The sequence below is a fragment of the Ovis aries genome, chromosome 20, assembly GCF_016772045.2.
Source record: "Ovis aries strain OAR_USU_Benz2616 breed Rambouillet chromosome 20, ARS-UI_Ramb_v3.0, whole genome shotgun sequence".
Taxonomy (NCBI): Eukaryota; Metazoa; Chordata; class Mammalia; order Artiodactyla; family Bovidae; genus Ovis; species Ovis aries.
Genome location: NC_056073.1, coordinates 30,173,084 through 30,194,634, shown reverse-complemented (window position 1 = coordinate 30,194,634; position 21,551 = coordinate 30,173,084). Strand labels below are relative to the sequence as shown.

At 40.0% G+C, this 21,551-nt stretch overlaps 1 protein-coding gene and 1 long non-coding RNA gene across 4 annotated transcripts; one reads left to right on the top strand and one right to left on the bottom strand.

Annotated features, from left to right (window-relative positions):
* Window positions 1–948: 948 nt before the first annotated feature.
* Window positions 949–21,549, bottom strand: ZNF184 (zinc finger protein 184). 3 transcript variants are annotated; one of them, XM_042237165.2, is made up of 6 exons: window positions 21,068–21,549; window positions 20,706–20,843; window positions 11,922–11,989; window positions 8,467–8,593; window positions 7,804–7,899; window positions 949–4,402 (listed from the first exon to the last, which is right to left on the bottom strand). In XM_042237165.2, exons 2-6 carry the CDS (start codon window positions 20,710–20,712, stop codon window positions 2,442–2,444), a joined length of 2,259 nt encoding a protein of 752 aa, XP_042093099.1. In that variant the 5' UTR covers window positions 20,713–20,843; window positions 21,068–21,549; the 3' UTR covers window positions 949–2,441. The 3 variants fall into 3 exon arrangements, with proteins under 3 accessions (XP_042093099.1, XP_014958028.1, XP_042093097.1); XM_015102542.4 differs by having other exon boundaries at window positions 21,157–21,549; XM_042237163.2 differs by having other exon boundaries at window positions 21,407–21,549.
* Window positions 2,343–4,536, top strand: LOC132658262 (uncharacterized). Its single transcript, XR_009597634.1, has 2 exons — window positions 2,343–2,561; window positions 4,224–4,536. It is a non-coding gene; the product is annotated as an uncharacterized LOC132658262 (long non-coding RNA).
* Window positions 21,550–21,551: the final 2 nt, after the last annotated feature.

Here is a 21,551-nt window from a genome sequence, read left to right as displayed (position 1 = left end):
CTAATTATAACTTCAAGGAAGAAATTATGATTTCTAAGTTCAAAATCTCCCCTTTCGATTTTAATTTTGCTCTACTCTTTTGCATATGATGTTAAGGAAGTAATGTTAGTGTTATAGTTGGTGTTTATGGCATATAAATGACAAAATTAAGAAAAAAGTTTGAAACTTAAAATTACTCACTCTGCTCTTAAAATTAGGAGTAAGGAGGGAAGGTTATGCAGATGGCTAAGGGACAGATCAGGTGACAAAGGACCAAACCTTAGTTTACCACAGTGTATAAGTAGATTAGTATCTCTGAGAAACAGCAGCAATTGCCAATTTACCCACTTTGGGAAAACTGGGATAGCTAGCAGAGAGTTGCGAGATCGTGTTAAGTTCTGGAACCACACTGTCTATCCCTTCTCCAGGCCTGTATTATCTAGGAGTGGTTAGCACACATCCAGTCTGAGAATATAAAGGCATGAAAGATCAGATTTGTTTTTAATAAAAGAAGAATTAAGTTAGGCAGTGATCACACATTTCCAGTGCTCTGGGTTTGACCTGACCGTTATCTATGAAGAGATCAAATTAATGGAACAAAGTAAGATCTTCCAAGGTTAGTGAGAAATTCCCAAATAAATTGTTCCCTCATATGGGAATCAGTGTGGCAAAAGAACAAGAGTCTTCTTGTTCATTCCAGACAAACTCTGGTATTTTCTATTTTGGGATCTCCTTTGAAACAGGAGGACCCTTCACCTGGATATAGAAACTTCATTTCCTCATGCTGTGGGAGTGGCTCAGGTTCCAACCAAAGTGTATCCTATAACCTGAGATCCATTCCTCTCTGCCAGTGTCTACCTCTGCTGGAGGATAAGCAAAATGCCTATATAAGGGAAGCCTTGAGAAATTAAGAAATACCAAGATGACATTTCTTCAAGGATGTTACAAAACAACAACAGAAAAAAGTCACGAGATTTAAATGGCTACTTTATTTCCTGATTTCTGTTCTTCACTGCCTGGCATCTTCATTTAAGGAGGTGACAAAAATCTGATGCAGGTCACTGGCATGATATAAGCAAAAATAACTGGATTTTTTCCACTTGAAGTGAGCTATAGCACTCACTCCCCCAAACCTCCTTTGTGGGAAGAGTCTGGAACCCCTTTATATAAATAACAATCAATTTCAGTGCTACCTTTTGTTCTCAGAGCTCCCCATTCTCAAGCCCAGGCTAGGAAACTGTCAATTGCTCCTAAAAGAGCTGACCACATAATCAGACTGTATCTGGAGAAAATATGAGGGCCAATCTCTTTATGGCTAAACTCACATTTATTTCTAGCTCAAATGTTATTTTGACCAGGGTTGTCACAAATGGCCATGCAGCCTATGGGCCACCCATCTTCAGGGGTGTCACTTTCACTGTCATCTGCTTATATCAGGTGGCCAAGGAAAAGCAAATAAAATGACTATTATTTTATACAGCCATTTAATTTCTGCACTTTGGTAAGGAAACAAATTGACCTTATCTCTCAAAGTTTGAGAAATCAATTTACAAAACAAACTTAACAGTCAAAATTACATTATGTGTATGCAATAGCTACCTGTGAGCTTCTAGGAGTAGCTACAAGGAGGTACTAAGGGAGTGAGTACTGAAATCTAATCCAGTTTTTTCTTTTTTTCCAGGGTACATATTAGGAGTTTAAAAAAGATACTGAAGCCTGGACCCTACTCCGAGCCAATCAGTCACTGGGCGTGGGAGTCTTGGCAACAGAATTTTATAAAGTTTCTGAAGTGATTTCACTATGTAACTAGGGTTAAATAGCACAGGTGTAAGCTGTAGTAGAGGCTCTATATAGTTGTGATAAACTTCTAGAATGTTAAAACATACTAGAAGAGAAAATAATAGGAAGGTTTAACACCTGTACTGACTTAAGTGAGCCATTATATGCTCCTGAATTGTTAATTTGAGGGTATTTTACAATTCTTTTTATTAGGAACCAGTTACTTAAAGAACTTGAATGTGTTAGAACAGGAGCATAACAGACCTCCAGTCTACTTGCTGAAACATAAACGCTTTCTATTAGCAAAACATGCATAAATACATATACTCTAGACGTAACACAGCAAAATGCTGATGTATAATAATCCTATTCAAGAATATATTGTGAACTTACAAAACTGAATAAATGACCTTTGAAATGACCTACTCCAAATCCCTCGGTTCAGAGAGGAAACTGAAGCTTAAAATAGCTGAATTTGCCAATGTCACAAATTGCTTAACAACATAATCGGATTATTTCAGCCCAATGCACTTTCCATTCCACAGCACAACAGTGAAAAGTAAAAGTATTTTCGGCAGTTTCTCAATCCAGCCTGATTCTTCCGTGTTGAACAAAAGGACAAACCAGAGTAAATGTATCCCCGAATAAATGCATCCCCTATGTTTAAGATGATCCTAGAAGAGTCATATGCCAGGGTGCAGTCTCTGATGTTTGTTGAGAGCAGAACGGTATCTGAAGGCTTTTCCACAATCATTACATCCAAAAGGCTTCTCTGCTGAATGAATCCTCTGATGCTGAATAAGGTAAGTGCTCTGGCTGAAAGTCTTCCTGCATTCATTACAGTTGTAAGGTTTCTCTCCAGTATGAGTATTCTGATGTTCAGTCAGATGAGTGCTCCGGCTAAAGGTTTTGTCACATTCATTGCACTTATAGGGCTTCTCTCCAGTGTGAATTCGTTGATGCTGAGCCAGATGGGAGCTCTGGCTAAAGGCCTTTTCACACTTATTACAATGGTAGGGTTTTTCTTCTGTGTGTGTTTTTTGATGTTGAGCAAGAGATGAACAATGTCGAAAGGCTTTGCCACACTCGGCACACTCATAAGGCTTTGCTCCCGTGTGAATTCTCTTATGCTGTGTAAGGTGTATGTTCTGGTTGAAGGCTCGCCCACATTCATTACACTTGTAAGGTCTTTCTCCAGTATGTATTTTCCTATGCTGAATAAGGGATGAGCCGTAACTGAAGGTTTTCCCACATTCATGACACTGATAGGGTTTCTCACCAGTATGAATCCTTTCATGTTTAGCAAGAGATGAACTTCGAATAAAGGCCTTCCCACATTCCTTACATTCATAAGCTTTCTCTTGGGTATGAGTTTTCTGATGTTGATTAAGGTTTGAGAGATAACTGAAAGCCTTTCCACATTCACTGCATTCAAAAGGCTTTTCTCTGGTGTGAATTCTCCGATGTTGAGTAAGGGATGAGCAGTAACTGAAGGCCTTTCCACATTCATTGCATTTGTAAGGTTTTTCTCCAGTATGAATTTTGAGATGTTGAGCAAGGGATGACCAGTAACTAAAGGATTTCCCACACTCAGCACAATCATAAGGTTTCTCCCCAGTATGTGTTTTCTGATGCTGAGTGAGGTTTGAGTGCTGACTGAAGGCTTTACCACATTCATTGCACTCATATGGTTTTTCCCCAGTATGAATCATATGATGACGAATAAACGTTGAGGGTCCATTGAAAGCCTTCCCACATTCATTACATTTATAGGTTTTCTCTCCAGTATGGATTTTTTGATGTTGAGTAAGGTGTGTGCTCCTGGTAAATGTTTTATCACATTCGTCGCATTTAAAAGGTTTTTCTCCTGTATGGATTTTCTGATGTTCCATGAAGTGGCCTCTCTGGCTAAAGGCTTTTCCACACTCATTACAAGTATATGGTTTCTCACCAGTGTGTATTCTCTGATGCTGAACAAGGTGAGTTCTCTGACTAAAAGCTTTCCCACATTCATCACACTTATAGGGTTTTTCTCCAGTGTGAATTCTTTGATGTTGAGTAAGAGATGGACCCTCAATGAAGCCTTTCCCACACTGATCACATTTATATGGTTTATCTCCAGTATGAATTCTTTGATGGTTTATAAGGTTTTCACTCCGGCTGAAGGCTTTTTCACATTCATTACATTTGTAGGGTTTTTCTCCAGTATGCGTTCTCTGATGGCGAATAAGAGCTGAACAATAAGTAAAAGCTTTCCCACATTCATTGCACTTACAAGACTTCTCTTTTTTAACTGGGTTTAAATTCTGTTTGACACTTGTTTTAGTAGAGGTCTGTTTTGGAGATATTTCCTTGTGTGTTAAAAGGTCTAAACTCACATTGATGCTTTTTTCAAAGTCATTATTTACATGTGCTCGCTCCAAAGTTGGTATGGTCTTTTCAGTTATTTTTATTTCCCTTGGCAGTGTCTGTTCGTTTGCCTGCTGCCTCTCTGGACTGCCTTTGGATTCACAAGTTTCTAAGAAGTTGGTGCTCCAAGGATCATCCCTTTTGTGCTTTTCTGCTACTGCCCCTGGAGATGGCTCTTCTCCAGAAATGTCCAGCTCTGAGGCTGTTATGCTATTTTCTGGTCTTGTCACCCAGTCTGAAAGAAAAAGAAAATGTCAGCATTCTCTGAATTGAGGGGGAAAAAAAAAATACAACAGCAAAAGTGTTACTGTGGGGATGACCTAATGAAACTAAAAATAAAGCCCTCAGGGAATTCTGAGAACTTTCAAATACAGCCCTGTTATTTGGGGAGACATTTGGAAAGAGGTAAGGAGAATGATAAATAAAATATGAGAGCAGCAAGAGACTGCCTAATTTAATTTCACAGATAATCTCTACCAGGAAGGGAACTTCACTTAAGGTGACAGTAAATTTAGAAAGTGACCACAGACATAGCTAAGGAGACAAGATGGACTGGATCTAAAAAGGGCAGTCTGAACAGGGATTCCTTGCCCGTGAACAACAAAACAAAAATCTAAAACCGTGATTTCAAGATAAGACAAACAGAAGATATGACTTGGGCTCCATGGTTTATAGCCTAGAAAACTGAAGGAGTAGCTGTATCACTGCTAGAAATGAGAAAGTTGTAAATAGTAAAGCAAATAATTTAGGTGGAGGAAGATGACAAGGTCAACCCTAGGCATTTTGAGAATTAGGAAGAGAAAAGGAGGACTAGACTATAATGGTGTTTGAGGGGATGGAAGATGCCAAAAGTAGGGGAATAACTACAATGTTCAAACATAGGATAGAAACTATCAGCTCAAAACAGGAAGGAAAAGAATAAAGACGTAAGAATGTATGTGAAAAAAGATCAGCGATAAGGAAAGATTCTTGAGTGTGTTTAGTGTAATGGATGAATAAAATATACTAAAGAAAGAAAGCAGTTTTCCGAAAACAAGCAAAAGAATATAAGAAACCAGAAAAGTACATAATCAGGAAGTAGAGTTACACTATTCTGCTTTCTACTGTGGGACAGTTTGTCTTGTGCCAAGACAAGAAAGATGACAGGGTAGTCAATGTTGGCAGATTTAGTAAAGAAAAAAAGGCTGTATTTAAAACAGCATTTCTTTGGTTCCACTGGTAACAGGAAGGTACAGCAGACCCCCAGCAAACCCTGAATCACCTGTGCTGCCAGCCCAGTTGTGATCATCACCATTATCACTGCAAGCATGAGGAGCAGGGCAGGGAGCCAGAGTTGCCTACCATCCCCTCCATACCTGGAACCATGAGTAATGGTGTAGCACCTATCAGCATGCAGAAGGGCAGGCAGCCTCCTAACAGCAATATTTCTCTAGCAGGGACAGGAAGATTAATGCAAAACAAGTTTGGGGGGGAACAAATAATCAATATAAGAAATGGATATGTTTTCCACAACAAAACTGACACTAAGGATATACTTGTATAGTGAGTGAGAGGCACTCAGTCATGTCTGACTCTTTGCAACCCCATGGACTAAACAGTCCATGGAATTCTCCTGGCCAGAATACTGAAGTGGGTAGCCTTTCCCTTCTCTGGGGGATCCTCCCAACCCAGGGATCAAACCCAGTTCTCCCACATTCCAGGCAGATTCTTTACGAGCTGAGCCACAAGGGAACTACTACTTGTACAGCAGAGAACCATAAAAAATATCTCCTGGAAGTACTTCACAGGGAAGGATATGGAGACCATGGAGTCATATGCTGTTAAAGGCAAAAAGAGTGTAGAAGTGGCTGATCTTGAGCCAGGTTGGAGTTCCAGATGAAAGCAATAAACATGCAACAGACTGACCAATATTATCCACATTGTCATACTGTCCATGCACTAACCAAGAGAGTAACCAGAGTATCAGGAGTGGGTTTATGAATGAAAGATTGGAGAAAATTCCAGGAGGCCAGACTGAACAGTACCACTCCTACTGCAGGAAGCAATTTTCACTTTATTATACAGTATGCAAAGTCAATGGGCAATGCCCACAGTATATTCCGACACCCTGTGCGTGGAGAGATACTAGAGGGTGCTGACATTCAGGCTGCAAAAGAACAAGGTAGACTAGTAAGACAGAATATGTATATAGATAGATAGATAGATAGATAGACAGATAGGTAAATAAATAAATAGATTTTATATATAAAATCTGGCAGGGGCCAAGTCACCAAGACAGCCTAGAGAAAATGGTAATAAAGAGGACAGGAAAATGATGCAGACAAGGGCTTGGGCCAGTGGCCACCTCATTGTAACTTTCCAAAAGTTAACAAACTGTAAACACAAGTTAATAAAGCTCTTATTTTTTAAAAATTAGTTTTTCAAATTGTGTCCCACGAAACCATCTTTTAAAAGAAAGATTTTAAAGGTGCAGTATAAAAAAACCAAACAAACCAGAATCATGGTTAGGAGGATGGGGGAGAGAAATGTTACATTCTATGCAACTCTTAGAAATTCATAATTCTCGACTGTGTTAAAAAAAAAAAATCTGAGTGGTTCTCTAATAAGAAATCTGCTAAAGGACTTCCCTGGTGGTACAGTGGATAAGAATCCACCTGCTAATACAGGGGACATGGGTTGGCTCCCTGGTCTGGGAAGATCCCACATGCCATGAACCAAGTAAGCCCATGTGACACAACTACTGAGCCCATGCTCCAGAGTCCACAAGCCAACACAATGGGAAACCTGTGGTCTGCAACAAAGGCCCTGCACAGCAAAAAAAAAAAAAGAGAGAGAGAATGAAACCTGCTAAAATGTAGCTAATTCAGTACTTCCCAACTTTGAATACTGCATGCTTTTTTTCTCCCCATAAAAAAGGACCCTCATCTCTACCTCATTACTTCTGAAGGTATATTCCTTACCTAAAATGCCTTAGTTTCTATATTTTTTCAGGGTCAGATCTTTGAAGAAGTCTCTCTGTGCAATTTAACAATCAAGGTTTAGAAGAAAGTTATTCATAATGTCAAGGACAGGACAATACTAAGTAGGATAAAAAGCTAAACAATGAGATTAAGGCAGGACTAGGTATGGAAAAAAATGATGTCTACAGGTATGGAACTCACTTTTGCAGAGTTTGGTTGGGAAAGCAAAAAGGCAGTCCGGATGGTGGCCAGATAGATTAACAGTGTTGAGTAAAAGTATCTGGAATTTAGGTACCTATTTCTGTTTGAAGGTTCTGGGGATGGAGCCTAGAGATCCAAAAAGAAAACTGTAAGGACTAAAAAGTACTAATAATTATAAGAATTGGGTCCCAAGGAGGTTGGGAAAGGATAGAATCCAGATTCCATGTCAAGAAGTTGCTTTTAGAAAAGAGCAGGAAGGACAAGTCCTTTGAAAGGAGCATAAAAATGTCTATGTATTCACATGTTGAGACATTTAGTGTTTTGACAACACATAAGAGAGTACAAATGCCTTCCCATTCTCCACAACAGACACTTTAAGGAGAAGCAAGTACCTCTACATTTCAGATGCAAAATCCTCTCATCAGGCTGGTCGTCAGAGTTAATAACATTCATCTGCCAGGTAGCCACTACTTACCTCCAAGGGTCCCTACTGGGATGCTGGGCTCCACAATCCACGGCTCTGTCCCTTGCTCTAACTGGGAAATCACATCAGGTTTGGAAACTTGGAGTCCTATTCATTGGAATTTTAAAAAAAAAGTTACCTTTCTGCAGTGAGAGAAAAGTGCCTTCTCAGAGTTCATTCTCATCGCTTTGTCTTGAGGAAAGGAGAGGTGGACAAATCAGATGGAAGTAAAACATATACAAAACTTCGATGTTATACGTCCCAAAATGTGGTATAACTTGGGAACTGATCTCGGTTTAGAAAAATTATTAGTTTGTCCTTCTACTTACTAGAGAGTGAAAGTGAAAGCCACTCAGTCGTGTCCGACTCTTTGTGACCCCATGGACTATACAATCAATGGAATTCTCCAGGCCAGAATACTGGAGTGGGTAGCCTTTCCCTTCTCCAGGGGATCTTCCCAACCCAGGGATCAAACCCAGGTGTCCTGCATTGTAGGCAGATTCTTTACCCACTGAGCTATGAAGGAAGCCTACTAGAGAGTAGAAACCTTTTCAAAACCTTTTGAATTTTAGAAGTCTTTGGTTCCTTAACTGAAAGGAAAAAACTCACCTAAGTACGTGAGTTCACCCCTCCTCCACACCTCCAGATATTAACTCAGAAAAGTAATCCCCTTACCTATAGAGACCAGATGTGTATAATTCTCCAGTGTCACATCCCTGAATAAACCTCTCTGTACGGGATCCAGCTGTTTCCATTCTTCCTGGGTAAAGTCCACTATCACATCCTTGAAGGTCACTGATTCCTGGAAGACCAGACATATTTCTGCTTAGCCATAAAGCATTTACCTTGGAAAGGGGCAAATTTAGCTGTACTGATGGAAATAAGGGAAGTTCTGGGCTATCTGAAAAATGATTTTGCTAATTCCTCCTTTGCAAAATGAATATAAAAACAGAACCTGACTCATGGGATTACTGTAAGAATTAAATAAGAAATGTTTGCTATCAAATGCTTAATTTAGGGTCTATCAAGTGCTCAGTCAACGTTGACTGCTGTTGTATTGATCTTCATAATTATCATCATCATCATCTCTGTGTTTCAAGATATCTCAAGTATCAAGAGTAAACCTTGATAACATCAATAATATGTCTTACTACTGTAAGTGCAAGAACAGCCAAAAATGTGTTTGAAAGAATCTGGGGAGGAGACTTACCCTACCACATTTCAAAATATACTAAATAACATAGTAAAGTATACTAAAAGGTAAAACATACTGGTCTAGTATGGAATAAAACTCAATGGAAAACAGACAACCCAAAAATACAGCTTTGTTTATAAGAACTAAATGGGATTAAGCAACTTTCAAATTAGCTTTGAGAAGGTGGATTAGTCACTAAATGGTGTCATAATAAATAACTGTCTATTTGAGAAAAAAATAAAGTGAGTTCCCTATTTCATGGCATCACAAAAATATCTGCTGGATTGGACATTAAATTTTAAAGAAAAAGCAAAAATAAGATAATATACTAAAAGACATAAAAATACTTTCATAAGCTTGATATATGGAAGGCAAAAATTATGAGATTGACAGATAAAACTACATAAAATGTAAAGCTTCTGTAAAAACCATAAACAAAATGCAACATTCTGAGCTCCTGCAAATAGCAAAATGGGTGAAAGATGAACAACCTATGACAATAACAACAACAACAAAAAAGCCAACAACCCACACAGGCAATTCATCTATGGCATTAAAACCATGAAAATATGCTCCATTCCAAGAAAAACATAATAAAACAATGAGATATCAGATTAGGGAACACAGCTGAAAGTGCTCATGTGTATTATGGTGGGAACAGAACCCTAATGCAATCTACACAGGGGCAGTCTGCCAGGATCTATCAAGACTTTAAATGCATATATCATTCAAGCCAAGTTTGTAGCTTGTAGGAATTTATTCCCTAGAAACACCCTGGGATGCAAAAACATATGTAAAAATATCCTTGCAATATTATTTGTGAGGAAAAAAGTAAACTTAGATGTCTGTTAATAGGACAGAGGTTAAAGAATACATGGTACATCCATACCAAAGCAGTTCATGTAGACATTTTAAGAATAGAGTGTATCAAAAAATAAAGTGTCTCTATATGCACTGATTAGGAAATGTATGTCACACTAAAAATGGCATACATGGTATTATGCCATTTTTATTTTTATGAATGGGAAAGTTTGTATGTTAATGCACAGAGAAAAAGCTAAAAGAATACACTACCCAATATTATCAGTGCAATTCTAGTGGGACTCAGAGGCAATGCAGGGGAACTTCCTGAGTAAAAGAGATAATTCTGTTTTAAAACAGATAAATTATTGGGACTTATAACCATGACAGAGCAACTGGACTAGCTTTCCCAGTATAAACAACTGTAAAACTCCACAATGTAACTGAAACAAGGGTTTTAATACTTTGAACAGCAGACAGAATAGAACTGTAATCCCTGAGAAAAGGGAGAAAATCACACGAGCGCCTCAGATCCTTCAGATTCCTGCCTGGAGGCATCTCCAGACTGCAGGGCAGGGAGCAGAACCTGAGTAAGGCACAGTGGTCTTCCTGAACTAAAGAGACACAGATGGCAGCTCAGGATTTGCAGGATAGACACTAGAGACAAGGGAGATGCAAAGGAGGAGGTCCAAAAACCCGGTGTGAATACAATCTTCACAGGCAATAACAAGTTAACAACGTGACCCAACTGAACCCAGAGTTCAGATGATATGAGCAATCAGCTCCCACAGTCCCAGTGCACCTGAGGAGCAGGGCTAGTTTAGCCTGTGAGGCAAGAGTTAAAGCAGCAAATCCGGTTTGCTCTATCTTTGCTAATTTCCAGGGACACTTGGATCCATGTTTCTGAACCTTAAACAAGCTCTGAAAATGCATGTTTATATAGTCCAATGACTGACGAAGTTATCGTGTGCCTGGAATACTGGGGCCCGATGTACCAGACTGTCAGCATTGTTTAAAGTATATGTGAAGATTTATGATGCACATGTGGTGCCCAGTTTGAGGCCTGCACCACGACTAGTTAACAGCCACAAGAGAGCACACGCTGATGTGATCAGCTCCCTTTTAAGAACTCTAGACTGAGAGACTCAAGCAGACTTCCTCGATAAGAGACATTTCTCATGTCTCTGTGGACAACAGCAAGAGAGAAAGTACAGCCAGATTTCTTTGCAGCCTTATAAGTATCTTTTTCCTTCTAGTCCTACTGTGTACCCTTTGTGGTCATGATCTCTATTCCTGAGTTATGCTGCTGGGGTGGATGAACCATCCTAGCAAATCACTGAAGTAAATGGTGGTCATAGGGACCCTGAAAACCCAGCCCAGTAGTAAGACTACACTAGATCAGATCTAGCAAAGCTTACAGTACAAAGCCAAACCTCAAAAAGACGAAGCTGTGGCCCTGATGGGATTAACAGGATTGGATTTACCCTCCTGCATTAAATAACCAAAAAATTCCAGACAAAAATGTATGAAACAAGTTTCCAAGGCACTGAATCTCAGATAACAAAGAACAGTGATCTCCATGAATCAGGAAACAAATGAAGTGAGCCCTACAATTGCTCCAGCTTACTGCTTTGAGAGTTTCCAGGCAGGGGTGCAGGGAAGGGGAATTCAAGAGCCACCCTGCAGATTCTCTGAACTGAAAAGATAATGCTGAGTTTGAGGAAGTCAAGGTGACTAGAGTTCACAGGACAGAGTACTATATGGAAGGGAGTTACACAAGAAAGAAACAATGAGAACTGCACAAACTCTCCTAAACCCTCTAGACTACATAGACTCCATTTTCCATGGTACTCATTTCATCTTTTTAATATTTATATTTTTATAGCAGTCATTTGGTCTATTCAGGTAAAATATCAAGTTTTGCTCTCTCATCGCTGGCACATGCCACGATATAAGCAAGAAGTAAGTGATGAATATATTAGTCAAGCTGGAGAGGCAGAGTTAGAAAGAAAGTGATTGGCAAAGGGAGCCCAGAATGAATTGCCAACATTGGTTCTTAGATAAACACACATCACACCAAAAGAATACACAATTCCTTTCTAAGGACTGAAATGTAAAGGAAATCTCAACTTACCTGAAAACTAGCTGATGGGAGTAAAGTATGTCCCCCTTGGAAAAGAGCAGACTCTGAAGCAGACAGATCTAGCGGAGGGAAAAGAAACTACAATGAATCCTGTCCAAGTTAGCTGTAAAATCCACTTATTTTTTCTACATGAAAACAGCAGGAATTATACCATTTCTTCTAAAAACAAAAACCACAAAGTAACTGCTGACTAGGACCCTGGTGCTTTCATCAGTAGAGTTAGAAAGTAAAGAATTACTTTAAGATTCAATTTTGCCTCTACATACTCACAGTCACTTTCATCATACAACTTAATCCATATTCTTCATTAAGTCAGGCAAAATATTTCTGCTGCCTTCTGACAATGTACATGTATAAAGGGAATTTCCCTTTAACATCCTTTTAACATGTATCCACTGTGGCAGTCTGGATGGGAGTTTGGTGAAGAATGGATACATTCCCTTATAGATGCACATATTCTCTGCTACATATAAAACTAACAATCAGATTACTTTCCAAAAGTCTTCCCCCTCACCCTTTGAAACTTTGCTATTAATACAAATTAAATATCACAATGACATATACTTAGCTACATTACCTACCCACCAGAGTGTCTAAAATTCAATAGATATGGTCAGTACTAATTACTGGCAAGAATACAGAGATTAGAACTTCTGTACATTGCTGTGGGCATAAATATTTACCAATCATAAGAAAAACTGTTTGGCAGTATATATGAAAGATATACATATACCTGCCCTATGACTCCACAATTCCACTCCTATGCATATACCCAGAGAAATGAGGGGTTATATCCACCAAAAGACTTCTACAAAATTGTTCATAGAAGGTTTATTTATAATATGCCCAAATCAGAAAGAATCCAAATGGCTTTCAGCAGAATGGATAAACTGTGGTATATTCATACAATAGAATAGTATTCCAATATAAAAGGATGCTTTACCTAACAACATGGATATATCTCATAAACAATATTGAGCAAAATAAGACAAACACAAAAGAATACATACTATATGAGTACATTTGCAGGCATACCCCCACTTTATTGTGCTTCACTTTATTTGCACTTCTTAGACACTGGGTTTTTAAAATTTTTCTTTTTACAAATTGAAGGCCTGTAGCAATCCCATATTGAGCTAGTCTATCAGCACCATTTTTTTCCAACACATTTGCTCACTTCATGTCTGTGTGTCACATTTTGGTAATTTTCAACAATATTTCAAACTTTTTGTTATTACTATATTATTTGTGGTGATCTGTGACCAGTAATTTTTCATGCTACTCCTATAACTTCCTAAAGGTTCAGATGATGTTTAGCACTTTTTAGCAATTACCTATTTTTTTTAGATTAGGTATATACACTTTTTTACACATAGTGCTTTTTGTACACTTAGACAAAAATATAGTATAAACATAACTTTTTTATATGCTCCAGGAAACCAAGAAACTCATGGGATTCAGTTTATTTCAATACATGATTTATTACAGTGGCTGGAACTAAACCCATAATATCTCTGAGGTGTGCCTGTATATTAAATTAAAAAACTTAGAACAGTGGTTACCTCTGGAGGGCTACTGACTGACAGGCACACAAGAGAGACTGCTGGGGCAATAGAAATATTCCATATCTTAGTGTGGGTGGTAGTTACACTGTATATAATATATAAAAATTAATCAAGCGGTATGCTCAAGATTCATGCACTTAATGTAGTAACTTAAACATCAATAAACAAAATGAAAACAAACTTTGCTCTTGGGACATCTATTCAGAGTAATGGCTGACATGAAAGTCCAATTCTCAAGAAGGAGAGGAAGCAATAAAAGCAACTGTTATTCCAGACTTCATTTTGACCAGTAACGGAAAAGAAATTTTGTAAAAGAAATCTTGAGGGAAAAACAATGAAGATTTTTTTCATTGACGTTTTTAACAGTAAGAGGAAATGTACACAGACAGATATGTAATTCCCCCCCCCCAAAAGAGTGAGATAACATCAAACTAAAAAGCAAAAGAGACAATTTGTAAAATAAAAGGGCAACCTATAGAAAGGTAGAAAATTTGCAAATCATGTATCTAATAAGTGGCCAGTATCCAGAATATATAAGGAACTCATACAAATCAACAGCCAAAAAAAATCAAATGATCCAATTTAAAAATGGGCAGAGAACCTTAATAGTTATTTTTCCAAAGAAGATATACAAATGGCCAATGTATAGGAAAAGGTCCTTGATATCACTAATCATCAGGGAAATGCAAATCAAAACCACAATGAGATATCACCTTGGAGATGTTAGAATGAATATTATCACAAAGAAAAGAGATAAATGTTGGTGAGCATGTGGATAAAAAGGAACCTTTGTCCACTGTTGGTGGGAATGTACATTGGCATGGCCGCTATGGAAATATAAATATATACCATATTTTCTTTATCCATTTATCCACTGATGGGCGCTAAGGTTGCTTTCATGTCTTGACTAGTATAAATAATGCTGCAATGAATACAGGGTTGCAGATATCTCTTTGAGATAGTGATTTTATTTCCTCTGGATACATAGCCAGAAATGGGATTGCTGGATTATATGGTAGTTCTATTTTTAATTTCTTAAGGAATCTCTGCCTGCCCTGGGGAGGCTAGGCTTGTGTGGAAACTATAAATTGGACACCGCTTACCTCGGGAGCCTGCAAAGGGGCCATCTACCCTCCTGTCCAGAGGTCTTCGTGCCTCCAGTGAGGCTTCTTGGGTTCAAGAAGGGATTGGTTCAAATTCCAGCCCTACCACCAACAACAGCTACCCCACGTCTGAGGCCAGGGGTGGCGAGCGAGAGGAGCTACCCCACATCTGAGCCCAGGGGCAGCAGCTGAGAGTGCCAGGCTGCAACGGCACAGGAGCAGCCTAGAGGAGCTACCCCACATCCGAGGTCAGGGGCAGCGGCCAGGAGGAGCTACCCAACACCCGAGTCAGGGGAGGCGGCAGACAAAAGCAACCCCACGTCCAAGGAGCGGTGGCTGTGGGGGCGCAGGAGGTCTGAGAGGAGCTACTCCATGTTCAAGGTCAGGAGGAGTGGCAGTGAGGAGATACCCCTGGTCCAAGGTAAGGAGCAGTGGCTGCACTTTGCTGGAGCAGTCATGAAGAGATACCCCATGTCCAAGGTAAGAGAAACACAAGTAAGACGGTAGGTGTTGCGAGAGGGCATCAGAGGGCAGACATACTGAAATCATAATCACAGAAAACTAGTCAATCTAATCACACGGGCCAAAGCCTTGTCTAACTCAATGAAACTATGAGCCATACTGTGTGGGGCCACCCAAGACGGGCAGGTCATGGTAGAGAGGTCTGACAGAATGTGGTCCACTGGAGAAGGAAATGGCACACTACTTCAGTATTCTTGCCTTGAGAACCCCATGAACAGTATGAAAAGGCAAAATGATAGGATAGTGAAAGAGGAACTCCCCAGGTCGGTAGGTGCCCAATATGCTACTGGAGATCAGTGGAGAAATAACTCCAGAAAGAATGAAGGGATGGAGCCAAAGCAAAAACAATACCCAGCTATGGATGCGACTGGTGATAGAAGCAAGGTTCGATGCTGTAAAGAGCAATATTGCATAGGAACCTGGAATGTTAGGTCCATGAATCAAGGCAAATTGGAAGTGGTCAAATAGGAGATGGCAAGAGTCAATGTTGACATTCTAAGAATCAGCGAACTAAGATGGACTGGAATGGATGAATTTAACTCAGATAACCATTATATCTACTACTGTGGGCAGGAATCCCTTAGAAGAAACAGAGTAGCCATCATCGTCAACAAAAGAGTCTGAAATGCAGTACTTGGATGCAGTCTCAAAAATGACAGAATTATCTCTGTTCGTCTCCAAGGCAAACCATTCAATATCACAGTAATCCAAGTCTATGCCCCAACTAGTAACGCTGAAGAAGCTGAAGTTGAATGGTTCTGTGAAGACCTACAAGACCTTTTAGAACTAACGCCCAAAAAGATGTCCTTTTCATTATAGGGGACTCAAATGCAAAAGTAGGAAGTCAAGAAACACCTGGGGTAACAAGCAAATTTGGCCTTGGAATATGGAATGAAGCAGGGTAAAGGCTAACAGAAGTTTGCCAAGAGAAAGCACTGGTCATAGCAAACACCTTCTTCCAACAACACAAGAGAAGACTCTACACGTGGACATCACCAGATGGTCTACACCAAAATCAGATTGATTATATTCTTTGCAGCCAAATATGGAGAATCTCTATACAGTCAGCAAAAACAAGACTGGGAGCTGATCATGAACTCCTTATTGCAAAATTCAGACTGAAATTGAAGAAAGTAGGGAAAACCACTAGACCATTCAGGTATGACCTAAACCAAATCCCTTATGATTATACATTGGAAGTGAGAAATAGATTTAAGGGACTAGATCTGATAGACAGCATGCCTGATGAACTATGCACGGAGGTTCATGACATTGTACAGGAGACAGGGATCAAGACCATCCCCATGGAAAAGAAATGCAAAAAAGCAAAATGGTTGTCTGGGGAGGCCATACAGATAGCTGTGAAAAGAAGAGAAGTGAAAAGCAAAGGAGAAAAGGAAAGATATAAGCATCTGAATGCAGAGTTCCAAAGAATAGTCAGGAGAGATAAGAAAGCTTCCTCAGCGATCAGTGCAAAGAAATAGAAGAAAGCAACAGAATGGGAAAGACTAGAGATCTCTTCAAGAAGATTAGAGATACCAAGGGAACATTTCATGCAAAGATAAGGACAGAAATGGTATGGACCTAATAGAAGCAGAAGATATTAAGGAGAGGTGGCAAGAATACACAGAAGAACTGTACAAAAAAGATCTTCACGACCAAAATAATCATGATGGTGTGATCACTGACCTAGAGCCAGACATCCTGAAATGTGAAGTCAAGTGGGCCTTACAAAGCATCACTATGAACAAAACTAGTGGAGGTGATAGAATTCTAGTTGAGTTATTGCAAATCCTGAAAGATGATGCTGTGAAAGTGCTGCACTCAATATGCCAGCAAATTTGGAAAACTCAGCAGTGGCCACAGGACTGGAAAAGGTCAATTTTCATTCCAATCCCAAAGAAAGGCAATGCCAAAGAATGCTCAAACTACCGCACAATTGCACTCATCTCACACGCTAGTAAAGTAATGCTCAAAATTCTCCAAGCCAGGCTTCAACAGTACGTGAACTGTGAACTTCCAGATGTTGAAGCTGGTTTTAGGAAAGGCAGAGGAATCAGAGATCAAATTGCCAACATCTGCTGGATCACTGAAAAAGCAAGAGAGTTCCAGAAAAAACATCTATTTCTGCTTTATTGACTATCCCAAAGCCTTTGACTGCGTGGATCACAATAAACTGTGGGAAATTCTGAAAGAGATGGGAATACAGACCACCTGACCTGCCTCTTGAGAAATCTGTATGCAGGTCAGGAAGCAACAGTTAGAACTGGACATGGAACAACAGACTGGTTCCAAATAGGAAAAGGAGTGTGTCAAGGCTGTATATTGTCACCCTGCTTATTTAACTTCTATGCAGAGTACATCATGAGAAACGCTGGGCTGGAAGAAGCACAAGCTGGAATCAAGACTGCCAGGAGAAATATCAATCACCTCAGATATGCAGATGACACCACCCTTATGGCAGAAAGTGAAGAGGAACTAAAAAGCCTCTTGATGAAAGTGAAAGAGAGTGAAAAAGTTGGCTTAAAGCTCAACATTCAGAAAACGAAGATCATGGCATCTGGTCCCACCACTTCATGGGAAATAGATGGGGAAACAGTGGCTGACTTTTGGGGGGGGGGGTTCCAAAATCACTGCAGATAGTGACTGCAGCCATGAAATTCAAAGACACTTACTCCTTGGAAGGAAAGTTATAACCAACCTAGATAGCATATTCAAAAGGAGAGACATTACTTTGCCAACAAAGGTCTGCCTATTCAAGCCTATGGTTGTTCTAGTGGTCATGTATGGATGTGAGATTTGGACTGTGAAGAAAGCTGAGCACCGAAGAATTGATGCATTTGAACTGTGGTGTTGGAGAAGACTCTTGAGAGTCCCTTGGACTGAAAGGAGATCCAACCAGTCCATTCCAAAGCAGATCAGTCCTAGGTGTTCTTTGGAAGGAATGATGTTGAAGCTGAAACTCCAATACTTTGGCCACCTCATGCAAACAGTTGACTCATTGGAAAAGACTCTGATGCTGGGAGGGATTGGGGCCAGGAGGAGAAGGGGACGACAGAGGATGAGATGGCTGGATGGCATCACCTACTCGATGGACGTGAGTTTGAGTGAACTCCGGGAATTGGTGATGGACAAGGAGGCCTGGCATACTGCAATTCATGGAGTCGCAAAGAGTCGGACATGACTGAGTGACTGAACTGAACTGAACTGATCTCTGTATGTTTTTTTACAGTGGGTACACTAATATACATTCCCACTAACAGTGGGAATATACACATATATAATGCAATACCATTCAGCCATAACATGGAAGGAAATTCTGTCATTTGGGACAACATGGATGGAAGGTACTATGCTAAGTGAAATAAGAAAGAGGAAGACAAATATTGCATGATTGTATAAGTGGAATCTAAAAAGGCAGAACACAGAAAGAAATAGTAGAATGATGGTTTCCAGGGGCTAAAGTGTGGGGCACCCTACTCCAGTACTCTTGCCTGGAAAATCCCATGGACGGAGGAGCCTGGTAGGCTGCAGTCCATGGGGTCGCTAAGAGTCTGACACGACTGAGCGACTTCACTTTCATTTTTCACTTGCATGCACTGGAGAAGGAAATGGCAACCCACTCCAGTGTTCTTGCCTTGAGAATCCCAGGGACGGGGGAGCCTGGTGGGCTGCCGTCTATGGGGTCGCACAGGGTTGGACATTACTGAAGCGACTTAAAAGCAGTAGCAGCAGCAGCAGAGGGTGGGGGATATGGGGAGATTTTGAATAAAGGGTATAAATGTTCAGTTACAAATAAGCTGTGATGATCTAATGTACATCATGGTAATTATAGTCAACAATACTGTATTATACACTTATAAGTTGCTAACAGAATAAATCTTAAATATCCTCATCTCACACACACATACAGAGAAAGGCAAATATATGTGGTGATAGATGTGGTTAACTAACCTTATTGTGGTAATCATTTTGCAGTACATAGGTGGATCAAGTCATCCCATTGGATAACATAAACTTACACAATGTCAGGATCAATTATATCTCAATAAAGCTGGAAAAAAATTTTTCTCAGCAATGCTTTGCAGCTTTCAGTGTACAGATCTTGCATGTTTTTGTTGGTTTCTATTCTTATTTCATATTTTGGAAGCTATGGAATTCATGTTTTTATTACAATTCCCAATTGTTCATTGGGAGTAGAATGTTTTGAGATAACTGTAGATACATACACAGTTGTAAGAAATAAAACAGAGATTCTTTGTACCTTTAGAAAAAAAGAGCTGAAGACAAATATAAGGTATAGCTCAAACCTAAGTAAATAATATAAATAATGTTAAGATTTTTGGTGATATTAAACAGATCCAAGAAAAAGGACTGTATGATAGTAGTTAGGTTAAACCAAATGACTGCATAGTCATACCTAAAGAATGTAAAGATAATGACAACATAGAAAGAAGTCTAGAGTGACTTATCACAGGGCTCTGTCCTTACTCATAAAGGTGGAAAAAACAGTTAAAATACTGAAAAACCAACTTAATATTAATTACTGATTACTCTGACAAGCTAAAATACTTGGCCAAAAAAATTGAATAATCATAATAAATAAATATGAAGTCCTGACATTGAGAATAAAAAGCAATTCTATTATACAAGGATGATGTAAATCTAGTTAACAGCAGTTTATGTAAAAAAAAAGATCTAGGACTAACAGCATAATAGCGCTGATTTTTAAAAAGCAAATACAATGATACTGAACAGCAGAAATAGCCAAATCAAAAGAAATAGTACATCGCACTTTAACATGTTTTTCAAAGTACATCTAAATGACTATGTGTAGTCTTAGGCAATGCATTTTAAGAAGCATGCTGTCATGTGGTAGAGTTTTTAGAGAAGAGGTCTAGATAGAACTGAAGCAACCTAGCATGCACACTAGATATATCACATGGAGACCCATCAAAGGAACTGAGGCTATTTTACTTAGAAAAGAGAGAATTTGTGAGTAGGAGTTGGAAACAGCTCAATTCACATATCTGAAGGACAGCAGTGTTAAACAGAGAGCAGTCTCTTGCTTTGGAAGACTAAGAGAACTAAGATCAACACAGAAGTTACCAGGAAAGGCACTTCTGCCTAATATAAGGAACTAAAAAAAGAAAAAGCCAACAAGGGAATAGTCTGCACTCAAAATGGAGTTTAATACCTCCAAAGACTTAACAGATGTTAAGGCATAGACTTAACAGATGGCCAACACCCAGGGGTATTACAGAACTGATTCTTGCACTTGAAGGGATGACTACCAAGATTTTTTCTCACTGTAAAATTATCATTCTAATTTTTAATAAATCCAAGTCATGTGAGGATCACAGACATTCTGAATCATTATTCCTTTTCATTCCCCAATCCCAAAGCCAGGCAGGATTAACTTTTCCTCCAAGTCTCTCCCTATGATGTAACTGTTTCTTTTCTCCATCCTCATAGGGCTCCTTTCTTTCACCTCTTCCAGCTCTGTCAAGTATTTAATCCTCAGGTCAGGACGTTTCTTTTGCTATCATTATCCCACTCTCCCCCCGCCAAGTCATCTCTACTACCTTCCATCTCAGGCGCTCATCCCGTTCCTCTTGTAATCTGGACACCAGGGTTTCCCAAGCAGCGTATCTGGGTCCTCTTTCTGGAGCCCAGATGTCCAGCAGGAGTCTGAGCCCTTATACACGCTGAAGTTGGTTGCCCTAAAAGACACAAGATGGGGTCAGCGGCAACCGTTACAAAGTCACACCTTAAAAGAGTTTTGCACAGTGGTCAAGAGATCCTTGGAAAAGAAAAATGTCCAGAGAGAGCATTAAAGAGGCTGGTGGCACTCCCGCCGCCGAACAAAAACAGAATGGAGATCGAGTACGCAGGTTTGGCCGCAGATTTAAAAAAAAAAAAACAAACAAAAAACCCTGGCGCCTACCCTAGAATCCGGCTAGAGGCGCCCATTTACTCAAACGGTTACCTCAGTGCACACTTGCGGGCTCACACCCCCGCAGGCTCAAGACACACCTGTTGCGGAGCAGAAAAGCTGGAAGGTGGACAAACAGGGCGGGGCCCGGCTCTAGGCCTTCCTCCTAGGCCTGAACAAAAGAACAAAGCCCTCCCAGAGATCGGGGCGGAACAGCCCCCACACTGAAGGAGGCGAGGGGCGCCCTCTTCGAGGACTCTCCCCAGCTCCCTCCCGCAGAGGCCGCTCCTAGCCTAGAGTGAGAGAGGTGACGTCACGCGGCCGGAGGGCTGCCGGTTGCCATAGTGATACCTGGGCTTCCCTCTAGAGCGATTCTCACACTCCGATCCCGGGTCCGGAAGCTCTGGGACAATCACCAAACCTAGGGAAGGGAGCCGAAGCAGCTGGACTTTTCCCTCGGCCAACCTCTTTTCATGCCTACAGCCGGCTTCAACGG